This window comes from Bombyx mandarina, chromosome 01, assembly GCF_030267445.1.
Source record: "Bombyx mandarina strain Sakado chromosome 01, ASM3026744v2".
NCBI lineage: Eukaryota > Metazoa > Arthropoda > Insecta > Lepidoptera > Bombycidae > Bombyx > Bombyx mandarina.
In genome coordinates, this window is record NC_143208.1 from 15,998,151 (window position 1) to 16,018,304 (window position 20,154).

The following is a 20,154-nucleotide window of genomic DNA, read 5'->3' on the forward strand; positions in this document are numbered from 1 at the left end:
CGTACACCTTATCATTTTGTTTGTTGTAGCTCTCTTCTACGGTAAAAATTTTTTCATCCGAAAGAATTTCCCGATATTTTTTTTCCGCGTACCGCTTCAACAAAGCGCGGCATTTCTTCAGTCTCAGGTCCATTAGACGAGCATTCAAACGATGTCCTGTTTTTCTTCGATATGCCCGAAGCCCTAAGTCTTCATTTAACACCCTTTTCACCGTGGTTCTGCTTAACTCCATCTGAAGGGCCAACAGTTTCTGCTTACGTTTGGGATTTCTTTGAATTCACGCCTTCACAGCTTTTATCACTGCTGGAGTCCTAACAGACCGAGGGCGACCACTTCTTGACCTGTCATCTACACTAGAGTCTTCATTGTATCGTTTGATGGTACGATAAACGAATCTTTTGGTTATATTCAAATTTTTCAGTATGTTAAAAATTTGAATTGGCGCGTAACCGCAACGATGCAACGCAATAACTGCAACACGGTCTTCTTTAAGCGTCCACTCCATATTTAAAAATGAGTAAAATTCTAAAAGTATACATTTTTATTTTCATGAACAATTCGAAATTCGAATTCAATAAACTTTTTTGTGGCCAGCATTCTAAAAGAAAAGTTTTTACTGTTTGACAATACTTATGACCTGACTTGTTATATATGCTTGAACTAACCACATAATGAGTTTGTATAAAAACAGATCATATCTAATGTGCTACGATCCGCAATGTTTCAAAGGAACATAATGCTAATTAAGGAGTCATGTGTACTTAAATACATATTATTTTATTTTTAGGGGTCCGATCCTTAAAAGTTAAAACGGATCCCTAGTGAGATAACTTTTATTTCTGTCCGAAACTTCGAATCGTATTTCTCCGCAACGACTTAAGATATCAAGTTTAAGCATCTGCCAAATAAGAAGTTCAACGGTCAAAGGAAGCTGTAAAAGTCTCAAGCTTATATGTCAACGAAATCAAAAGATATATAGTAACCGGCAAACATCGTGAGCAAATGACCTTGGCTGCGCAGAACCGAATTTTAGATCACTTTGGTGGTGAGGGTGAGGCGCGACGGCAGGGGAAATCGTATCGAGCGCGTTATTGGTAGATCAGTCGAACCTTGCGTAAAGTACGCTTGCGTACAGTGAAAAATCTATCGTTATTAATCGTTAAGTTATATTTTATTATAATTGCTTGTTGACTTTGTTGCCATTGCTATTTGTTGAGTGTTTGTTGATTTTTTATAAAAAATACACTATGCCGCGACAAACTGGTGGAGTATTCAAAAGAAAGAGTAGAAAAATTGTGTACGACGTATATTGCTTCATTATAAAACAGGGGAAGAATGATATTATGGAAAAAGTAAAACAGACTTCGGAAGCAACAAAAACATCAGTGAGTACTGTTAGGTGCATTATTAACGAAGCTAAAGGCTCTGGCTTGCTCATCGTGCTTGGGACTCCGGGTAAGAAAAGATCAGGGAAGAAGAAAGATACCGGAATGGATAGTTTCGTTCAATCTGTAATAAAAAGGCTTCGAAAATTTTAAAGAAGATATACATTTTAATGGCTCGGAATGAAGTTTACGACGAATTATGAAAGAGCTAGGCTTCAGATGGAAAAAAAAAACAGAAAATAATCGGAAGCTGGTAATTGAAAAAAGTAACATTCGATTACTACGAATCGAATATCTTCAAAAAATAATTAATTATAGACAAAAAAGAAGATCGAACCGACCGAGTCGTAAACTACACCGATGAGCCCTATGTCGACTTAACACGATGATGACGACTCGGGTGATGAAAACAGTGATGATGATAATGGTCAAGATTATGATAACGAAAAAAAAATTACAAATACCAGCTTCGCTTCAACTGAACGAAGACCTGGCAACAGCTCTAGTTTTGACTTAATAGAAGGAATATCTATTTTACCCCAAGATTAAATTATTACAATTATTAACCTATATTTTTTGTTGATGTTCTAATAAATATATAAATAAATACATATGTTGATTTTAATAATTTAATTGCATTATGACGCAGAGTAAATAATATTTTTGCACGTGAGTGTACCATGCGCAAACTTACCCCCACTACGTCAACAAATGCTCAAGAAGTTTGCCGGCTATTATAGCTATTTTTGAAGTGAAAACTTCTTTAGAATCGTTGTGATTTCAAACCGGATGCAACGGAAAAACGACAGGTAAGAAACACAAATACAAAAATGTGTAGGATGAAGCCAGCAAAGAATGAGACAGAAATATACATACTATTTAATACAGCGCCATCTGTGAGATTTTTTAATACTAACGTGTGTATGAAAGCTCTTGTAGTGAATTTTAATTTAGGATTATACGTGAAATTAAAATATCAATTCACAGAGGGCGCTACCTTACAATTATTTACTAATGACAAAATTTTAAGACGTTTAGGATAATTGAATTTTAATTTTGGAAGGTTTCACTTCTACCACGTGTGAATTGCACACATTTTGTTTTTTTTTATCATAGAACCCGTAGGCAAATTTGGCAAAAACAACTAAAAGTCTGATATTATACACTTAAGCCGCTTTCAGACTAAGCTATAATATAATAGCATATAGTATATAGCTCATAGCACAATATTGTTGTCGCACACTATACATTGCTATGGAGGACACGTTCACGCTGTACTGTACTATATATTATTGGCTAAGTATAGGCTACTATACTATATGGCACTATAGTATAGCGTAGTCTGAAAGCAGCTTCACATCTTGTATCATCATCATCATTTTTTCCTATTACCGTCTGCTGGGGTGTAGGGCTCGAATCAAATCCTTCCATTTACATTGGGCTTGGGCAGTCTGTTCTAGCTCCTCCCACATCATGTCCAAGACACCTAGCTCCTGCTCCACCGAGCGACACCAAGTTGTTCTTCCTTTTACCAGAGACTTTCCAGGTAAGTGCTCTCTGTTTTTTTTTTCTTTTTCCTACCTAAGCTGAGAGCCTTGAGAGGCTATATCATCGTAGCCTTAACTAGTAGGTGAGCTCACGGGGCTCAAACCTGATGACGTTGCTAACACGAACTCTAGCAAGAGCCGTGCTGCGCAGAATCTACCACCGGATCGGAAACGCAACCCACTGAGAAGATCCGGCTAGAAACTCAGTGGGCTGTGTCTGAGGGTTAATTTACTCGTCGAGCCCTTCATCGCAAGCGACGGGTTCGAGTTAAGCGGTAGGCAGCGGCTTCGCTCAGCCCGTCATTGTTGAAGTTCATGGGCGAGGGTAACCACTCACCATCAGGTGGGCCGTATGCTCGTCTGTCTACAAGGGCAATAAAATTTTTTTTTTGTGGAAAATGTGTAGTTTTACGAATACTTAGAATTAGAACGGATCCGTAAGTTTCTGAAGGGAGCGTCAGAACGTTTCTTTGAGAAGGCGGCTCGGCACAATAACCTTTTATCGTGGTCGCCACAAATTACATCCCCGATCCAGACGACGGCGCCAAGAACAGTCATCGTTGCCCTAACGTGTCCTTTCAGATCCTATTTCTGTGCTTTTAGGCATTTCAAGCATCGACTACCGTTCTCGTTGAAGTTATCGAATATGACGAACAGTTCAGCGTGCGATTTGACCCATAAAGAAAACGCACTATTTCTCGTTGAATCTTCTCAGTAAGTCGTGATTGTGACTTAGTGATAGATTGAACGAAGCACTGCTATTGCTATCACAAATGTTACCAAATCCTTTCAGACTTGTCTTGCAGAATTGAATAGACTCGAGGCTGCTAGCAGATAGGTGACTAAAAAAATAAGTTTCTTTATAGATATGTTCTATTTGGCATTAATAAATATATTAACTTATTAAATAGTATTATAGTAGTAGTTTATTAAACAAAAAATAAATAGGGAAAGACGAAACTGATTTTTTTATTGCCTTAGTATCATTGTCGATAAAAAAATGGAAATAGTCTGGCTAAACATTTAATGTTATTAATTTACAAAAGTAGAAAAACCTCCTCTGTTCACTTATATTTCTTTTAAACTAGCTGATCCGGCAGACTTTATAGTGCCTCCATCGATAAATAAAAGACCTATTACCTATTACCACTAATATCACGACTAATACTATAATTAAGATAAATTACTTATGATGTTACAGGCCTTAGAAGATTATGTATTTTTGCCAAATCTTGAAAACATATTCTCTATTTGATGACAAAATTAATATCTCTGTAACTTAAATTTCTTGCATTTAATCTATAAAATTTGCCTTAAAAAAGTGTCTGCACTTTCCATCTGTAATTTAAATTATTCATCTTTAAGTGTTTACTGGAAAGACATCAACTACATTTGGTTTATTAAAGCCGTCCCCAAGCTCCTTAATTTTGATCATAAATTCAAAGCCTGGATACAAGAATTTATGCAAGCCATTATCCCAGATTACGCTCTTGCCAGTTGAACAATATATGGCCATTGCTGGTTTGTTGATATACATATCACATGTAATTGGCTTTAGTTCCATTTGTGTAGCAGTAACAATATCGCCCCAATCTATTTTCTGTAAACGTAATTTATTTCCAGGCTTAATTAATTCCAAAATAACTGCTCGCTCATATGCAGTTCCACTCAAAGATTTATAGGCAACTAAATTTCCAACCTCTATTTCCTTGTCTACTATCACTCTTTTACTTTTACAGTAAGCTGTAAAGTCACTGTGATCTAAGGAATATTGTTTAAAATCATAAGTTCTGGCAACAAAGAAGCTATCAAGTGTTTTTCCTGATTGGACACGGACGTGTAGAACTTCATCAATATGCAAATTCAGGCACTTGAATTCTGGTTCGATAAGTTGTGGCATTGGAGCCCTGAGCCTGCTGATACTTATCTCATTTCCAAAGCTCAGTGATGAATAATTGGTGTAAGCCAACATTGTTGCTATGTCATCAGGGCAAGAGTTAATCAAGTCTACAGAAAGCTGGTTATACATTTTATTTTTGACAATCATTTTTGTTCGTTCTTTGCCAATATAAGTCAGCATAGCTTCAGTTGTTTTAGCCTCCCAAATATCGGTATTTAAAGGTACACAGTTTGCTAGCTTGCAATGTATAGCCAAAGGTACCATTTTACTTGGTGTTTTTGGTTTATAGATTTTTGATGTTGGTACACCAATGTCGGTACATCCATAATCAATGGCCTTTAAGTCGCATTTCATAACATTATGCCAATGAATAAAGTAAACCAGCCCTCTCACATGTTTCCTTAAAGTCCCTGATAGATAGATGACCACTCTGCCTATAGTTACTTCAGAGTCTTCAACAGGCTTTCCACATTCTTCAAGAATATCTATGTCCATTCTAAAGTCGATCAAGCGAACAAAAAAACTATGCGGATTATTTACGTGAGTGACATCTATCCAGTATTCCTGTCCTACGACACAATCTTTAATAGGGACAGATGAAACGTAATCACCGAAATCCATTTTGACTCTGAGTGCAAGGCAGGGACAAGGTAAAATATTGTTAATTGCAAGAATCTATAGATATTTGCAATGACCGATACTCGACTGTAGCAAATAGCCGCCGGATCACGGAATAAAACTCGAATATATTAAGTGTTTAATCTATGAATAAAACTGAGCTGAGCCAGCGAGGTTAGCTACAAAAGCATTAATAAAAACAAAACACGCTCTGCAGTGCTGCCAGATCAGATTTGTATATTTACAATGTTTTTATTATAAAACGACATTACAGAACATACATATCTTCTGACAAAATAGAATTTTTACAGTAAATAAAAAACCCTACCATGTTCTAAAAATTACATTAAATAAAAACGAATTTATTTATCTACATACTACTATTAATTTATATTATAAAGCATAATTCCAAAATTTACGCAACTATCAACTACAACATGATATTTTTCTTGATTGTATCTATGGTCAGTTAAATCTCTTTCCTTCTCTGTTTTAATCAGTGGTTTTAATGCCACTAATCTCGCTAAGCTTCCTTTCGCACTCTGCATTTGAATTTGGTATTGATAAAATGTAGAACATAAAGTTTTTCTAGTTCGAGAAATCCTCTTTGTGCATGAGCTAAGTAACTCATAGTGAGATTTCAACGTTTATTTTCTGAAACAAATATGAAAATTATAGATAGATTGATTTTGAAATTATATACATATACGCCTGATGTCAAAGATTTTTTGGTGCCTATTACCAATACCATTTTTAATCTGGGTATTTGCTACAGTGGTTGGTAGCTTAAGGAGCTTTTCCAATTTCTTGCAGACGGATAGATGAGCCCATGAAGGTTAAACCTCAGAGAATTTGCTAACAGTAGTCCCAGCAAGAGTAGTGCTACGCAGAATCTACCACTAGATCGGAATCGCGACCCGTCGAGATTATCCGGCGGGACACTTACTGGGTTGTGTTTATGGGTTAATTCGCTAGTTGAACGCTTCGTCGTAATCAACAAATTCGACGAGGATAGTAACTGGTGCTTGAAGATCCGAAAAGCACCGAAGGTGATTTCGGGATCTGACAAGACTAGTTTCGGGTGACGATGGCTTTGCGTTGCCTCGTCGTCTGGGTCGAATATGTCATGAGCGGCGGCAACGATAAGAGGATTACTGCGTCGCGCTACTCGCCCTACCTTATGATACTTACGTATCGGTTCTAAATTTAGCTAGTCGTGTAGGTCGACACTCCTCACTTACCACGGTGCTCCGTCAGCTATACTGTAGAAACGAGATTGGATAATCGGGAAAGAGATTATATTTATGCGGGCTCCGTGGGCGAGCACTACACTTGCTTATGTCGTGATCGAATGTATGCAAATTTTGTAGTGTCATCTTGTTACGAAGGGGCAACTTACTTTGTTTGTAGATCATGAGGTAGAGTCGACCGAGTCAGAACACGGCTCGGTCACGTAATAACCTGATGTTGGGACCGAATCTCATCCCTTTGTCAAGGTTGACGCCTAGGTACTTGGTTTTCGAAGTATGGACTGGCCAAAGGTTGTGTTGGCGGGAATAGCTTTATCGCGCCTTATTCTGGACAAGATGTTGGTAACGGTGTCAGGAGGGCAATCCCTTTTGAAGAGCACAGTTGCGCTTTTCGTAGGGTTAATGTCGATGCGCCATTTCTGGAACCACTGTCCTAAATTGGTGGCCGTGACCTGTAGTTTATTAGGCATCTTCCTACTTGAGCCGTAGATGTCCGTATCATCAGCAAAAAGGGCTAAATAAATTGTTTGCATGTGTCGCTGGTGCAAAGATGTAACGACTGACCAACATATTTAAAAAATATTATTCCAGGGCACGCCAACCGAAATCGAGTGAATACTGAGCTGTTACACCCTATCACAGTGTTCCAAAAATTACTAACAATTTGACCGTCAGTAGGACAAAAATATTCGACAACACAAATTTTCTTAGTTGTAGCTATATCAGTACTTTCGTCAATGATCACTCTTAATCTGTAAGGTTCTAAATCTCATAAATTCTGCTTTTCAGATTTACAAAGTTTTGTTCGCTACATTTTGATTTTCCTCTCAGTTGTAAAAGCTTTCATTTTTGTTTCCGCAGATTTACGCATATGTTAATGTATGTATGTCGCGTAGTTACCGATGTTGCAACTTTTTAAATACGACAGCAACAGAGTTCGAGAAGTTTGAGTATTAAAAATATTTTCTTTACTTTTTGCTTTGGCGTTTCAATGCCCCCGTACAAATCAAAGTCAAATTACAACCATTTTTTGAAATGTTCATGCTGTAGCCAATCAATGTATAACTGTTGCTTAAAATTTATATTTCTTTTATTCGACCTTTGTTAGACAATAGAGTACCACAGTACTATTACAAAGCAATAGTACAAAAAAGTATCGAAAAACATACATTTATATTTTGTTTATTAATAATTATCTATAAGTCTTGAGTCTAATAATCAGTGAACTCCCGGAGATCTCCTTCCTTCAACTGAAAAAAACTATTTGTGGGGATTTCCCTGTTATTGCTTATGGTGAGCATAAGCTTTGCTTTGCATATGAAATACATTATCTTGTTTTTCATACATTATATTTTTGCAATACAGTAAACCGTAAAAGCAGTGAAATTACAGTGAATCTACTGTAATTACCATGCACCTGGCATCACTGCCATAACTAATTGTTTAAAATAATAATCTACATAAAGCCTCTTTTTCTAGCTTTTTTCTTTTTAACTATTTAACGTCTTAGATTCTTGTCTTTTAGGTTATTGTTCATTTTATTTTAATAGTTTAGCGATTTAAAAATGAGTTTAAACGAAATACGAATGAAGTTACGTCTAGCGGCTTTATTTCATTTTCCCACATTTGTGCACTTTCACAGATATTCAACAGTTCATAAAACACCATTATTACACATTTAAACCCGAAGAAACATTAAAGAGACAAAATAAAACAAATCACGCAACTTCACTCCTCGCGTTCCCGCCAAAAAGTCCATTTTAAATATTTTAGTTAGTATGTACCATAGATTATACACTAGACGTAGGCAGGCTTCAAGTGTATAATCTATGCAGGCTTCTGAAGCAGCTAACATTTATAACTCGTAATTCCTGGTAGCACTCAATTTTGTTATTGATTTTTGACGTTGAGTAGGTAGCTGGTAGGTATCCATCCACTATCCAGGTACATACTTGGTCGAAAGACATTTTTGAACTTTAAGTGAATATGTGTGTTAAATAACGAAAATGTCACCATCTTATAGACAGGTAGTAGATTTTGTTTCATGTTGTTTAATTATTTATTATTTATAAATATTTAAATGGAAAAATCGTTACATATGTAGTTGCGAACATAAATAAAAAAAATGAATAAAATTGCGACTATCTACCTAGCTCACGCGATTATGATTTATATTTCTATATCACGCTTAAAATATTTGTACAAATCGAAAGTATGTATAGATAGATTCTACTATTTAAAAAATATTTCTTTCTTTCTTTCTTTCTTTATATTCGTTTTCTTTTTATATTTGCATATTATAAATATATATCTCCTTTATTTATATACTTATCAATTTTAATAGTTTCAATATATATTAAGTATTTAAGTGCCAAAGCTGCTGAGCTAGTCTTGCGAACCACTTCTTATAGCTAAGCGAAGATCAGAATACCATTACAAGCTGCATTTAGCGGATATTAGTGACATTTAAGTTTAGAATTAAAGTCACTAATCACATTATGTGTTATTATTACTTATTTTGAACTATATTAGATTGGTAGACTAAAAGTAGTATTAAACAGTAACAATCGTACATAAGTACTACTGTGAATGTTGTTTTGTCTTGAGGCATAAAACAACTCACTTTGAGCTCATAAGTTTACCACTCATAAGGTAGAGCTTCATGAAGTGGTGGATTAGCTTTGTAAGTTAGGATACATGGGTTGCAAGAGGATTATGGGTATAATAGGGACAAAATCTCCCTGCAGGTATAGCATAGCTAGTTAGTTAATTCCTACCAAACCATAGCTCAAGCCAGATAATGTTAATATTTTAATTATTTGGGATGCCACTAAATTCTTGCTGCTTAATAAATGGCTGCAGCAATAAGTGCTGGTCGATTTTTACAAATATAAAACATTGTAAACTAAGCTTAGACATATGGTAAATAACCTACTTTGACACATTAGTGATTTTGTTGTTGTGTGAAATAGTTTTGGTTGTGTGAAAATATTTGCTTTTGCACCAAGTGAGTGTTATTTGTGGAAAGTGTTTTTTTTCTTTTATATGGAAAAAAACTGTTGGTGTAGCAAATTAAGACCTCCAAATAGTTTATGGTGATGCTGCGCAGTGCTAGAAAATGAGTAAATGTTAGTGCTGCTGCTTCAAATGCAGTGATTTTGATGTTTCCCTATGAGATGAGAATGAGAAGATTAGCAGGAGAACCATGATAACCAACATCCCAAAGGACTGTGAGGTAGAAATGGCAGAGGGCTGGTTACATTGCTTATAGAACAGATGGCCACTAGGTCTGAACAGTTCTTGAGTGGCAACTGCCTATTGGAAGACTTAGTCCATGCAGGCCTCACCTAAAGTGGAACGATGACCTGTTGAAGGTAGCAGGAAACTGCTGGACACAGGCAGCGCCGGACTGGTCATTGTGGTGAAGCTTGACAATCTGTGGGCTGAAAGATAGAAGATACATTTTGATGTTATCGTTCATCTGCTTGTCAGAAAGTCTAAGCCTTTGTAGATACTGAATGCAATGCTTCCAGGTATTGCTTGATGAGAATCACTCGCTATGGATTTTTTGTTGAGACTGATTCAAAAGCAAGGAACTGGGGTACCTTATAAGTTAATAAGATATGTTGTGTGGTGTTTTGTTTCCTGTGAATTACTTATCCAGTAGTACAAAAGGAAGGATTTTCTTCCTAAGCAACTTAAATCGAAAAACCTAAATAGAATCTTGGGGATTGTCCAGTCATGTTTCTACTTTGTCGACTCGACCAAATAAATATCACGCTGCAATGGTTATGTCCAGGTCGGAATGCCGAATATACATCATAATTACAAAGTTACATTCCAATCGAACGAAATTACCACTGGGGAACGTTAGCTAACACAATTAATGCGATAGGCGAAGCACTGCGCGAAAACGGCCACAATACCAGCAGAGGCATGATAAAGTGATTCTCTTCTAAAGAATAACTTAATTCGTGGATAGGCTCTAAAAACGAACACTTCTATGTCAAGGTATTTAAAATCGGCGAGAATAATAGGCAATAGTTATGGCTAGTAATGGGCAATACTTATACTTGAGACAAATATTTGCCCATTCTTTTTATCTTGCTCACTCTTTTGAAGTCGTCGTGGCCTAAGAGATAAGACGTCCGTTGCATTCGCGTTGAGTAATGCACCTGTGTTCGAATCCCAGGCGGGTACCAATTTTTCTAATGAATTACGTACTCAACAAATGTTCATGATTGACTTCCACGGTGAAGGAATAACATCGTGTAATAAAAGTGAAACCCGCAAAATTATAATTTGCGTAATTACTGGTGGTAGGACCTCTTGTGAGTCCGCGCGGGTAGGTACCACCGCCCTGCCTATTTTTGCCGTGAAGAAGTAATGCGTTTCGGTTTGAAGGGTGGGGCAGCCGTTGTAATTATACTGAGATCTTAGAATTTATATCTCAAGGTGGGTGGCGCATTTACGTCGTAGATGTCCATGGGCTCCAGTAACCACTTAACATCAGGTGGGCTGTGAGTTCGTCCACCTAACTAAGCAATAAAAAAAAAATTGCCACTGTTGCTCTTAAACTCAAATCACAAAATTTTGCAGCAATTTTTTATATCTGCGTTTTCTTATTTAAATAAAAATGTGTAGTGTAAAAATGTGTAAAAATTTGTTAATAATGACGTGTTCTTATCATTATTCAGAACAAATGCCTTAAAAAAAGCCACTCTTGTTAACGATCTAAATATGTACATAATTAATAGAAATTACACAATACCCATTGCCACATTTAGAAATAAATCCGAGCGTGGGATTCAGCCCTTCCCACCGGTTTGATGCTTATAGAATACTGCCTACACAAGCATAACATGTAGCATGCAGAAAAAGAAAAAAATATAAACTTTTGGGGGATTTCATTATTGAACGGAAGATGACATTGTTTTGGCCTAAAGGATAGAGCGCTCGGTGCATTCGTATCCAGGAATATGACTGTACCATTGTTCGAATCCCTTGGGTAGTTAGGAATTTTATAATGAAATACGTATTTAACAAATGTTCATGAATGATTTCCACGCTGAAGGAATAACGCGTATAATAAAAATCAAAACTCCAAAAATAATAATTTGCGTATTTACTGATGGTAGGAAGTCATGGAGTCCGCACGGATAGGTACCACTACCCTGTCTATTTCTGCCGTCAAGCTGTAATTCGTTTCGGTTTGAAGGACGTTGTTGAGTCTTCGAACTCATTTCTCAAGATGGGTGGTGGCAATTACGTGGTTAATGTGTATAGGTGACCACTTAACACCAAGTGGGCGTTGAGCTCCTCAATTTATCGTAGCTATAAAAATATATATACGTATGTCTAATTTCGGAGTCGGACGAATACAACATCTCATATTTAGGTGTTATTGGAAAAGCATTCCTATCCATCCCATATTCCAGGATATGAGCGATAACTGTGCCAAATGCCAGTGCCAAATACTTAATAAAATTCATATTCAATTATTATTGTTTTTAAAGCGACTGTGGTAAGCGTAATAAACACGACTTGTAAATTCGTATCGATAAATTCAAATAAGTTGATTTTTGTTTTGTTTAATGGCTTTGTATGTTAGTATTATATTACGGTGTTAGTGTTATATTCTTGAATCTGAAGTTATGAAGCCTATTGTTAAAGTTTGATGTTTGTTCCAGACATAAATCATCTCACTGGAAACATGGCACTCAGGGTACCAACACCAGAGCTAAGCTGCATAGATCCCGAGAACTACAGACAGTATTTTAGAGCCTTATGCTGGAGTGGCACAAGGTAATATTATATAGCGCTACAATCTGTCAAAATTGAATAAGGAATTTGAATTGAATTAAAGAAATAAATCGTTATAAAAACGTTTTTGACAGTCGTCGTGGCCTAAAGGATAAGACGTCCGGTGCATTCGTATCTAGCGATGCTGCGGTGTTCGAATCCCGCAGGCGGGTACCAAATTTCCTAATGAAATACGTACTTAACAAATGTTCACGATTGACTTCCACGGTGAAGGAATGACATCGTGTAATGAAAATGAAACCCGCAAAATTATAATTTGCGTAATTACTGGTGGTAGGACGTCTTGTGAATCCGCACGCGTAGGTACCACCGCCCCGCCTATTTTTGCCGTAAAGCAGTAATGCGTTTCTGTTTGAAGGGCAGAGCAGCCGTTGTAACTATACTGAGACCTTAGAATTTATATCTCAAGGTGGGTGGCGCATTTACGTTGTAGATGTCTATGGGCTCCGGTAACCAATTAACACCAGGTGGGCTGTGAGCTCGTCCACCAATCTAAGCAATAAAAAAAATGTTATTAAATAGTGTTTAAATTATTATTACAGAAAAAATGACAAAAAGACTCATAAGAAAATTGGGAAAAAAGATAAGTTCCACAGACTAAAAGCTGGAGGTACTCTTACAATATGCTACGCACCTGCTCTTCTGGGCAATCCATCTCAATTTGCTGTTTATGCTACGGTTAGGCGATCCATATTGGCCCGTTGGAGAAATCTCCAAAGTAATTCTTCAGAGGCATCTGATGACAGCGACAATGAAGAAGGTGTTTCCCCAGTTCCTATCAACAAATTGCCTAAGGTAATACATACGCCATCATTGTGAACGAATTTTTTTACGAAAAAATCAACTAGTGCCGTCGAACAACCTCCTTTTTCACTAGATATGGCTTCAGCTGTCTTCTTCATTTTGCCTAAACTCAAGTTACCACTTTGTAGCATCCGTTTTCATTCGGTAGACGACAAAAAATAATTCGCGGCGAGAACTAAACTCAATTCCGGAAATAGTGCCTAAAATATTTTGATGAATGGATTATTCCTTGGCGTAAATGCCTAATCTGAAGAAGCATACTTTGAAGATGATAAAATAAAGTTGGATGAATAACTAAAGCTTTGTAGATTCTTGTACTTTTCCCGGGGTACTTTCTTGACAGATTTAGTACAAAGAACATATTTTAGATTACTTTTTTAAACAAACACCCAATAAATTCATTATAATGTTTACAGATCACAGGAGTAGGTCTTCGTACAGTTTTCTCTCTTATTTCACAAGCTAAGATAACCAATCCGCATTTTTGCGAGCAAGCGTTAAAAGCACTCTTAGATGTGTTGCAAGGGCATTCTCCTGAAGAGCTTTCGCAAGAACCAACCGATGTAAGTAGCTCCTGAAGAAGAAAATAAGGTTTAAAACAATAATATTCATTTTTCTAAATTGTCATTGCGTTATTTATTTACAGATGATCTTTAATATACATTCTATGCTAGTTGAAGTGTCTAGTGGTGTGAGTCCTAGTGGTCGTTCTGAACATCCTTCAAAACTCACAGCTTTAAGCAGCTCTTGTTTGATTGCATTGTCAGTCGCACGTGGCGAAGCTGAATTAATATTAAATGCAGCGGCCTCCTTGGCAATGTGTGCTCCATTGTACTTAGACCAATACTTAAAGGTGAGAATTTCAATATTTAAAAGTTATGTTAAATATGTATCTTTTTTTTTGTTATTAACATTAATTTTGAATATTCATTTATTTCTAGACTCCTGCAAATCTGACCACACTACAACGAAGCGTTCAGTCCGTTATTCTGGGTTCTCCATCCCGTAACCAGTGGTTGCAGTACGGTGTACCATCACTGTCGCTCATCAACAGTTTTCCTGTAGATCTTCCAGTGTCGTTAACGTCTGGTTCGGGTGACCTAGTTGTCCGGTCTCTTGTATCGGACGGTTGTTATCTCTATGTTTTCACTTCCAAAGGATTGTTGAAGATTGGCTCTGGTTATGGCAGTTCTATAAAGCAACATGTTTACTCTTATAAACCAGATTTTTTCGCGGGTGAGCGACATGGATGGCTTGGGTATTGTAGGGTAAGTGTTAATTTATATCTGACAAAAAAAAATCGTAACATATTATGTATGGCGTTGTCTTTCTAGCTTAATTTTCTGAGTCGTGTCAATTGCAAACTCAAATTTATCTTGCTTTCATACAAAAAAAAACAGACTTGAATCATCAAAACGAATATAAGTCAATCCCGTTTTTTAAGTAAATTCTCGTTGTTTATGCTAAAATGTTACAAGGTTGGAACAGTGACAAAGAGAAAATGTTTTAAAGATATTTCCAATGCTGTATCATATTTTTTTATATTTCAGACTAAGTTGTTTGTAAGAATTGGTAGAAAAAAGACTGATATCTACGAAATAGATAGAGATACACTAGAAGTACGACAAACAATCAAATTAGATCCAGGGCTACCAGCACCGATTGAATCTAAATCCGCCGTGTTTAGTGATGGCAATCAAATTGGGCTAATCTTACTCACAAAATTTGTAAGTAACTAATATCTATCGTTTTCATGTCTTATGACATTCACTTTGTGATGTCTTTAAACAAGAGCAAGCATGCAACACCGTGAGCTGTTCGTTGAAATAAGTAAAATAAATGCACATTGTAACCTACCGTTTTGTTATTAATCTATTGTTTGTGTTAAAATCAGGACACGTTGACAATACGAATGTATAGTGTGGACACTGCAAGTCGTCAGGAAGGAACAAACATCTTGACTTCACAGAAAGAATTCAATGTGCACTTATTAAGGCGTAGAACGTTAGTAATGGGTCGGGCGCCATTTGAAGACATCCTGCCACGTCGGCCCCTTGATATGGACGTACCGGTTGCAACACAACTTGATGATAATGACGACGACCCCCTCTTGAGTATTTGTGGGGGACAAGAATTTGGACTGCTAGCAACTGTATCAGGAAAGGTTTGTTTATTAGAGTATTTATTTTATTTGTATGAATAATAGCAGGGTGATTTGTCACACAGGGCATGTGGCGGCTAGCTATCATAGAACATAAGATATTTGACAATTGCCTGAACCTTGCTTACGACATTTTCAAGATAAGTTAGTATATATACAAGTTCCGAACAACAAAATTCGGTCTACCGAGCAATATCACCCGCTCGGTTTGTCGTATACGTGCAGGGCACATTCTGAATAAATAAAACACGGTATTTTATACATCCATTCATCATAACATAGGCTTGCGGGTTCGTTAGCGGCTTGACTATCGGCGGCTTACTTATCTTTAACTAGCAATTGGCCCATAATTGGGTTTTTGTTGTGGAAATTTTGTCATTTTACTGACTGATTTATGAATATTTTTAACAAAAGTTAGTAATTTTATTGCTATTCCGATAGCAGTATGTCCCTTTTCGATCGGATAGAATTGTTCTGAAACAGTATTTTCCAAAAAGTTATAAAAAATCTATAATTATATATTATATCTATAATGACTATAAAATTATATAGAATATTTATCTTAGAAATCTTTAAAAAATGTAATACGTTGACAAAATCAAATTAAATTAAAAACTTTTACAGGTATATTACTGCGGCAAAGGCAGCAGTCTCGGTTACAAAGCGGCATCTGCTAACACAAAAAAATGGACTTTAATGAAAGAAACAACAGTCACGAAGAACGAAGCGCCGAATGCAAAAAAAGCAAAAATTGCTCAGGTGAATTTTATTAAAATCTGCACAATAATACGTTTTATTTAAATAACGAAATTATATTGTAGGAAATATACACTAACTAGCTGTACCCGTCCGCTTCGCTGACCATTTAAAATTAACATTTTTATTTCTCAACCCCACAAAGATTCTCATCATTAACGCTCCCGCAACTGGTGTAGGGAGTCCAACACTCATATAAATATTAACCTATCCATTAAGTACATGTATTTTCTACATGGATACCAAGGTTCAAGTCAATCGGATGCATGGTTCAGTAGTTATAACGGAACATCCGTAAAAACCACTGTAGATTTATATATTAGTATAGATATAGATATTTATAAATGATTTAAGGTGGCTGTCGGTCATGAGGGCGTACACGCTATATTAGTACTAGACAACGGCACGGCTTTGTTTACCGGTGTGGCAAGACGAGGAGAAGATGGTGATGCGATCAGACATCGACGGACACCAAAACCTACAAGGCCTAAAAAGATATTCAAGGTTTGTCTTTATAATAACTTGAAATAACTATTTACTTTGAAAAACCACTAAAATTTTGCGATAGCAACATTAGTTCCAACCTCCAACCGTACCAAAGACGACAGGGTCGTATAATAACTTCGAAACTTACATTTGAATTAATATCCGAACATATTATTGTACTGGATAAAATCCCTTCACTACTCTATTAAATGAATAATTTTGAAGTCGTTGTGGCCTAAAGGATAAGATGACCGGTGCATTCGTATCTAGCGATGCACCGGTGTTCACGATTGACTTCCACGGTGGAGGAATAACATCGTGCAATAAAAATCAAACCCGCAAAAGATATAATTTGTGTAATTACTGTTGGTAGAACGTATTATGGGTCCGCACTAGTAGTTACCACCATACTGCCTATTTCAGCCATGAAGCAGTAATGTGTTTAGGTCTGAAGGGTGAGGCAGCTGTTGTACCTTAGAACCTTAGACCTTAGAACTTATATCTCAAGATGGGTGGCGGCGTTTACGTTGTAGATGTCAATGGGTTCCGGTAACCACTTAACATAACAACCACAGGAGGGCCGTGAGCTCGTCCCCCTACTTAAGTAATAAAGAAAAAATAAGTGAAGAAAAAAAAATCACCGAAATATATGTACATTTTTATTAATATTCCAGGCTGAAGGACATCACATAGTTTATGCGGCTTGTAACTATGGCTCCACCGCTTTGGTAACGCGTCAAGGTCTCTTACTAATGTTCGGAAAAGACACCCTGCATTGCGATTCGTCGGGACTAGTTCTCGGTCTCAGACACGAACGAGTCATACAAGTATGAAGTTTTCCAAAAACATTAGTGATATCATGAAATAAATGATAATGTTTTACATGGAATTGATGTCGAATTGAAACTTTTTCAGGTGGCGCTAGGGAAAGCTCATGCAGTTGTTTTAACGAGCTTCGGACTGGTCTATACCCTTGGTATAAACAATAAGGGACAGTGCGGTCGCGAATTTGGATATACAAAAGAAAGTAAGCACACTTTCTACTGGTGGTAGGACCTCTTGTGAGTCCGCACGGGTAGGTATCACCGCGCCGCCTATTTCTGCCCTGAAGCAGTAATGCATTTCGATTTGAAGCCGTTGTAACTTTACTGAGACATTTGAACTTATATCTCGAAGTGGGTGGCGGCACTCACGTTGTAGATGTCTATGGGCTCCGGTAACCACTTAACACCAGGTGGGCTGTGAGCTCGTCCATCGATCTATGCAATAAAAAAAACAGTTTGAGTCGTTTTATCGTAATTGTCTCTTACTCTAAAATCTTATCTTGGTAATCTTGGTCCAAAGGATAAGACGTCTGGTGTTAGGAACACCAAGCCACTGTAAAGATTTCTGTGATGTCACTACTCAAAATTTAGATATCGAATTGTTATGTCTTTGCTAATAAAGTTTTATATAGCGTATTGTTTTGTTTAGAACCGTCTCATTCTCGTCATCATGACGAGAACAAAGACGAAGCCCGCATATGCCAGACGCCGCATAGTTGGACGACGGACTATTGTCGCGTGTGCGTGCTCTGCTGCGAGTGCACGGGATTCTCTAATGCGTGCCATTGCTCTCATTTACCAAACAGAGTGCCCGGCGAGTAAGTTTTTTTTTAAGGGATTTTATGACCTGGTAACTAAGACCTTTAAGTCATGTCTTATTTTAATATATTTCTTAATTTTATGAAAAAATATAATATGGAGCGAAATGAAATGGAATGAAAATCATTAATTTAGGACATTAATCAACTGGGATGAAATAAAATAAAATGAGATGAGATGATATGGGATGACATATATAATCTCAGTAAAATGGCGGTCAAAAGTTACGTCCAGCGGCTTTGTTTCATTTTCCCACAATTGTGCACTTTCACAGATATTAAACAGTTAATAAACCACCGTTATTACACATTTAAACCCGAAGAAACACTAAATAGACAAAATAAAACAAAATCACACAACTTTACTCCTCGCGTTCCCGCCAAAAAGTAAAGTGACGGCGAGTAAGTTATCAACGCGATCGTTTTCGTTACCGAATCCTGGAAGTTGACAAAATAGTAAATTTGCTTAAAATTTGTGTAGAAAGTGTGGGTGCGGTGAAGGCGATAGCGGCTGCAGCGTTTGTGGGATTTGCCGTCGATGTGCGGACGCGTTTGCCGCGGCCGGACGCGCCGAATGTACCGAGCGTGTCTCGGACGCCGACGACGACGCGGACGCCGAGACATCGACCGCAGCAGAAGCTAAGAATGGTATTGATTCTTCTTCTTCTTTCTGGTCGTTCCCTCAATGCTGAGGATCGTGACTGTATGTCAATCTTCTCCACTCGGTCCGGTTCTGCGCCATATGTACCGCTCCCCATATCTGGCCTCCAGTCACCTCCTTGAGATGGTCAACCCATCTAGCTGGCGCTCTTCCTCTAGCGCGCTTCCCCTCCATCTGTCCGAGAATTGTGAGTTTCTCCAGGCTGTGCAATGAGGATCGCATTATGTGCCCAAAGAAACTCCGGATCCTTTCCTGGCACATAGTCAGCAGGCGCTTGGTGACCTTCAGCTCTTCGAGGATGGAGACATTGGTTCTCATAGCTGTCCAAGGAATGCGTAGCAGCTTTCTCCAGCAATACATTTCAAACGCCTCAATCTTTTTGCGTTCCTTTTTCCTATTTTTTTTTTTTTTATTGATATCAGTACATAAATGTGCGATAAATTATTTTTGTGTTGCTTTTCGAGTGTTGTTTCTTATTTATTATTTCAAAACCTCTTGTCTTTTCTATGCGCTATTTAAATTTGTAATTCTTTGGTTCGATGGCGAGGTTGTTAATACCAGTGTAATTGCAAGCTCATCGAAATTTTTATAGTAGATTTTGCCTGAGGAACGAAAGGTAACTTGCTCTTCAACGGTTACAAGAGATAACCTTGTTAACTATGTCATAAATTCATTATTGTTATGAAAATAAAGTTTTATTTAAAATACTGAATTCCTGCAATCCATTTATTTAGCGAAAGTCTTGGCTGTGCGGTTTAACTAGTAATATTTACTTTAGACTCGGAGCCATCGAGGTATACGCAATACGAGGCCCATTCAAGCGGTCTAGACGATAGAGACACCAGCTTCAAAGTGAGTTGTCTTCCGCCTGCTCGCGTGGCTGTGCCCGGAGGACACCGCGTCGCGGCCGTTGCGTGTGGGCTTCATCATACTGTGCTACTCACCGAACATGGTGAGTTTTGCTGAGGAATACCTCTGAGACCGTGCAGCAAAGGTAGATTTTGCCTGCACATTCTATGTTGACAAAATCTGTAATACCATTTTACTATTTTCGTAATATCTACAGATAACCCTATAACAATCTTGTAAAATACCCATTTTACAACAGGGTTTCACTCTAA

General features: G+C 37.3%; 2 protein-coding genes across 5 annotated transcripts in view; one reads left to right on the forward strand and one right to left on the reverse strand.

Moving 5' to 3' along the window:
* Positions 1–3,939: 3,939 nt before the first annotated feature.
* On the reverse strand, positions 3,940–10,138 carry LOC114252811 (uncharacterized). The gene is made up of 2 exons (XM_028187463.2): positions 10,048–10,138; positions 3,940–6,104 (listed from the first exon to the last, which is right to left on the reverse strand). The coding sequence occupies exon 2, from the start codon at positions 5,451–5,453 to the stop codon at positions 4,293–4,295; it is 1,161 nt and encodes a 386-aa protein (XP_028043264.2). The 5' UTR covers positions 5,454–6,104; positions 10,048–10,138; the 3' UTR covers positions 3,940–4,292.
* hiw (MYC binding protein highwire) overlaps positions 8,521–20,154 on the forward strand; it is a 146,262-nt gene continuing 134,628 nt past the window's right edge. For all 4 annotated transcript variants that reach the window (XM_028187449.2, XM_028187451.2, XM_028187452.2 and 1 more), the window contains exons 1-15: positions 8,521–8,727; positions 12,391–12,505; positions 13,066–13,318; positions 13,744–13,890; positions 13,974–14,180; positions 14,269–14,595; positions 14,878–15,054; positions 15,222–15,491; positions 16,113–16,247; positions 16,599–16,748; positions 17,405–17,557; positions 17,646–17,757; positions 18,204–18,372; positions 18,854–19,020; positions 19,812–19,985. In XM_028187449.2, coding sequence (XP_028043250.2) covers positions 12,414–12,505; positions 13,066–13,318; positions 13,744–13,890; positions 13,974–14,180; positions 14,269–14,595; positions 14,878–15,054; positions 15,222–15,491; positions 16,113–16,247; positions 16,599–16,748; positions 17,405–17,557; positions 17,646–17,757; positions 18,204–18,372; positions 18,854–19,020; positions 19,812–19,985 — 2,533 coding nt within the window. In that variant the 5' untranslated portion in view covers positions 8,521–8,727; positions 12,391–12,413. The remainder of the gene's footprint in view (positions 8,728–12,390; positions 12,506–13,065; positions 13,319–13,743; positions 13,891–13,973; positions 14,181–14,268; positions 14,596–14,877; positions 15,055–15,221; positions 15,492–16,112; positions 16,248–16,598; positions 16,749–17,404; positions 17,558–17,645; positions 17,758–18,203; positions 18,373–18,853; positions 19,021–19,811; positions 19,986–20,154) is intronic.

What these genes read in the sequence shown, in the direction of transcription:
- LOC114252811 (XM_028187463.2), bottom strand. Translation starts at nt 5,453, where the DNA reads ATGGATTTCGGTGATTACGTTTCATCTGTCCCTATTAAAGATTGTGTC.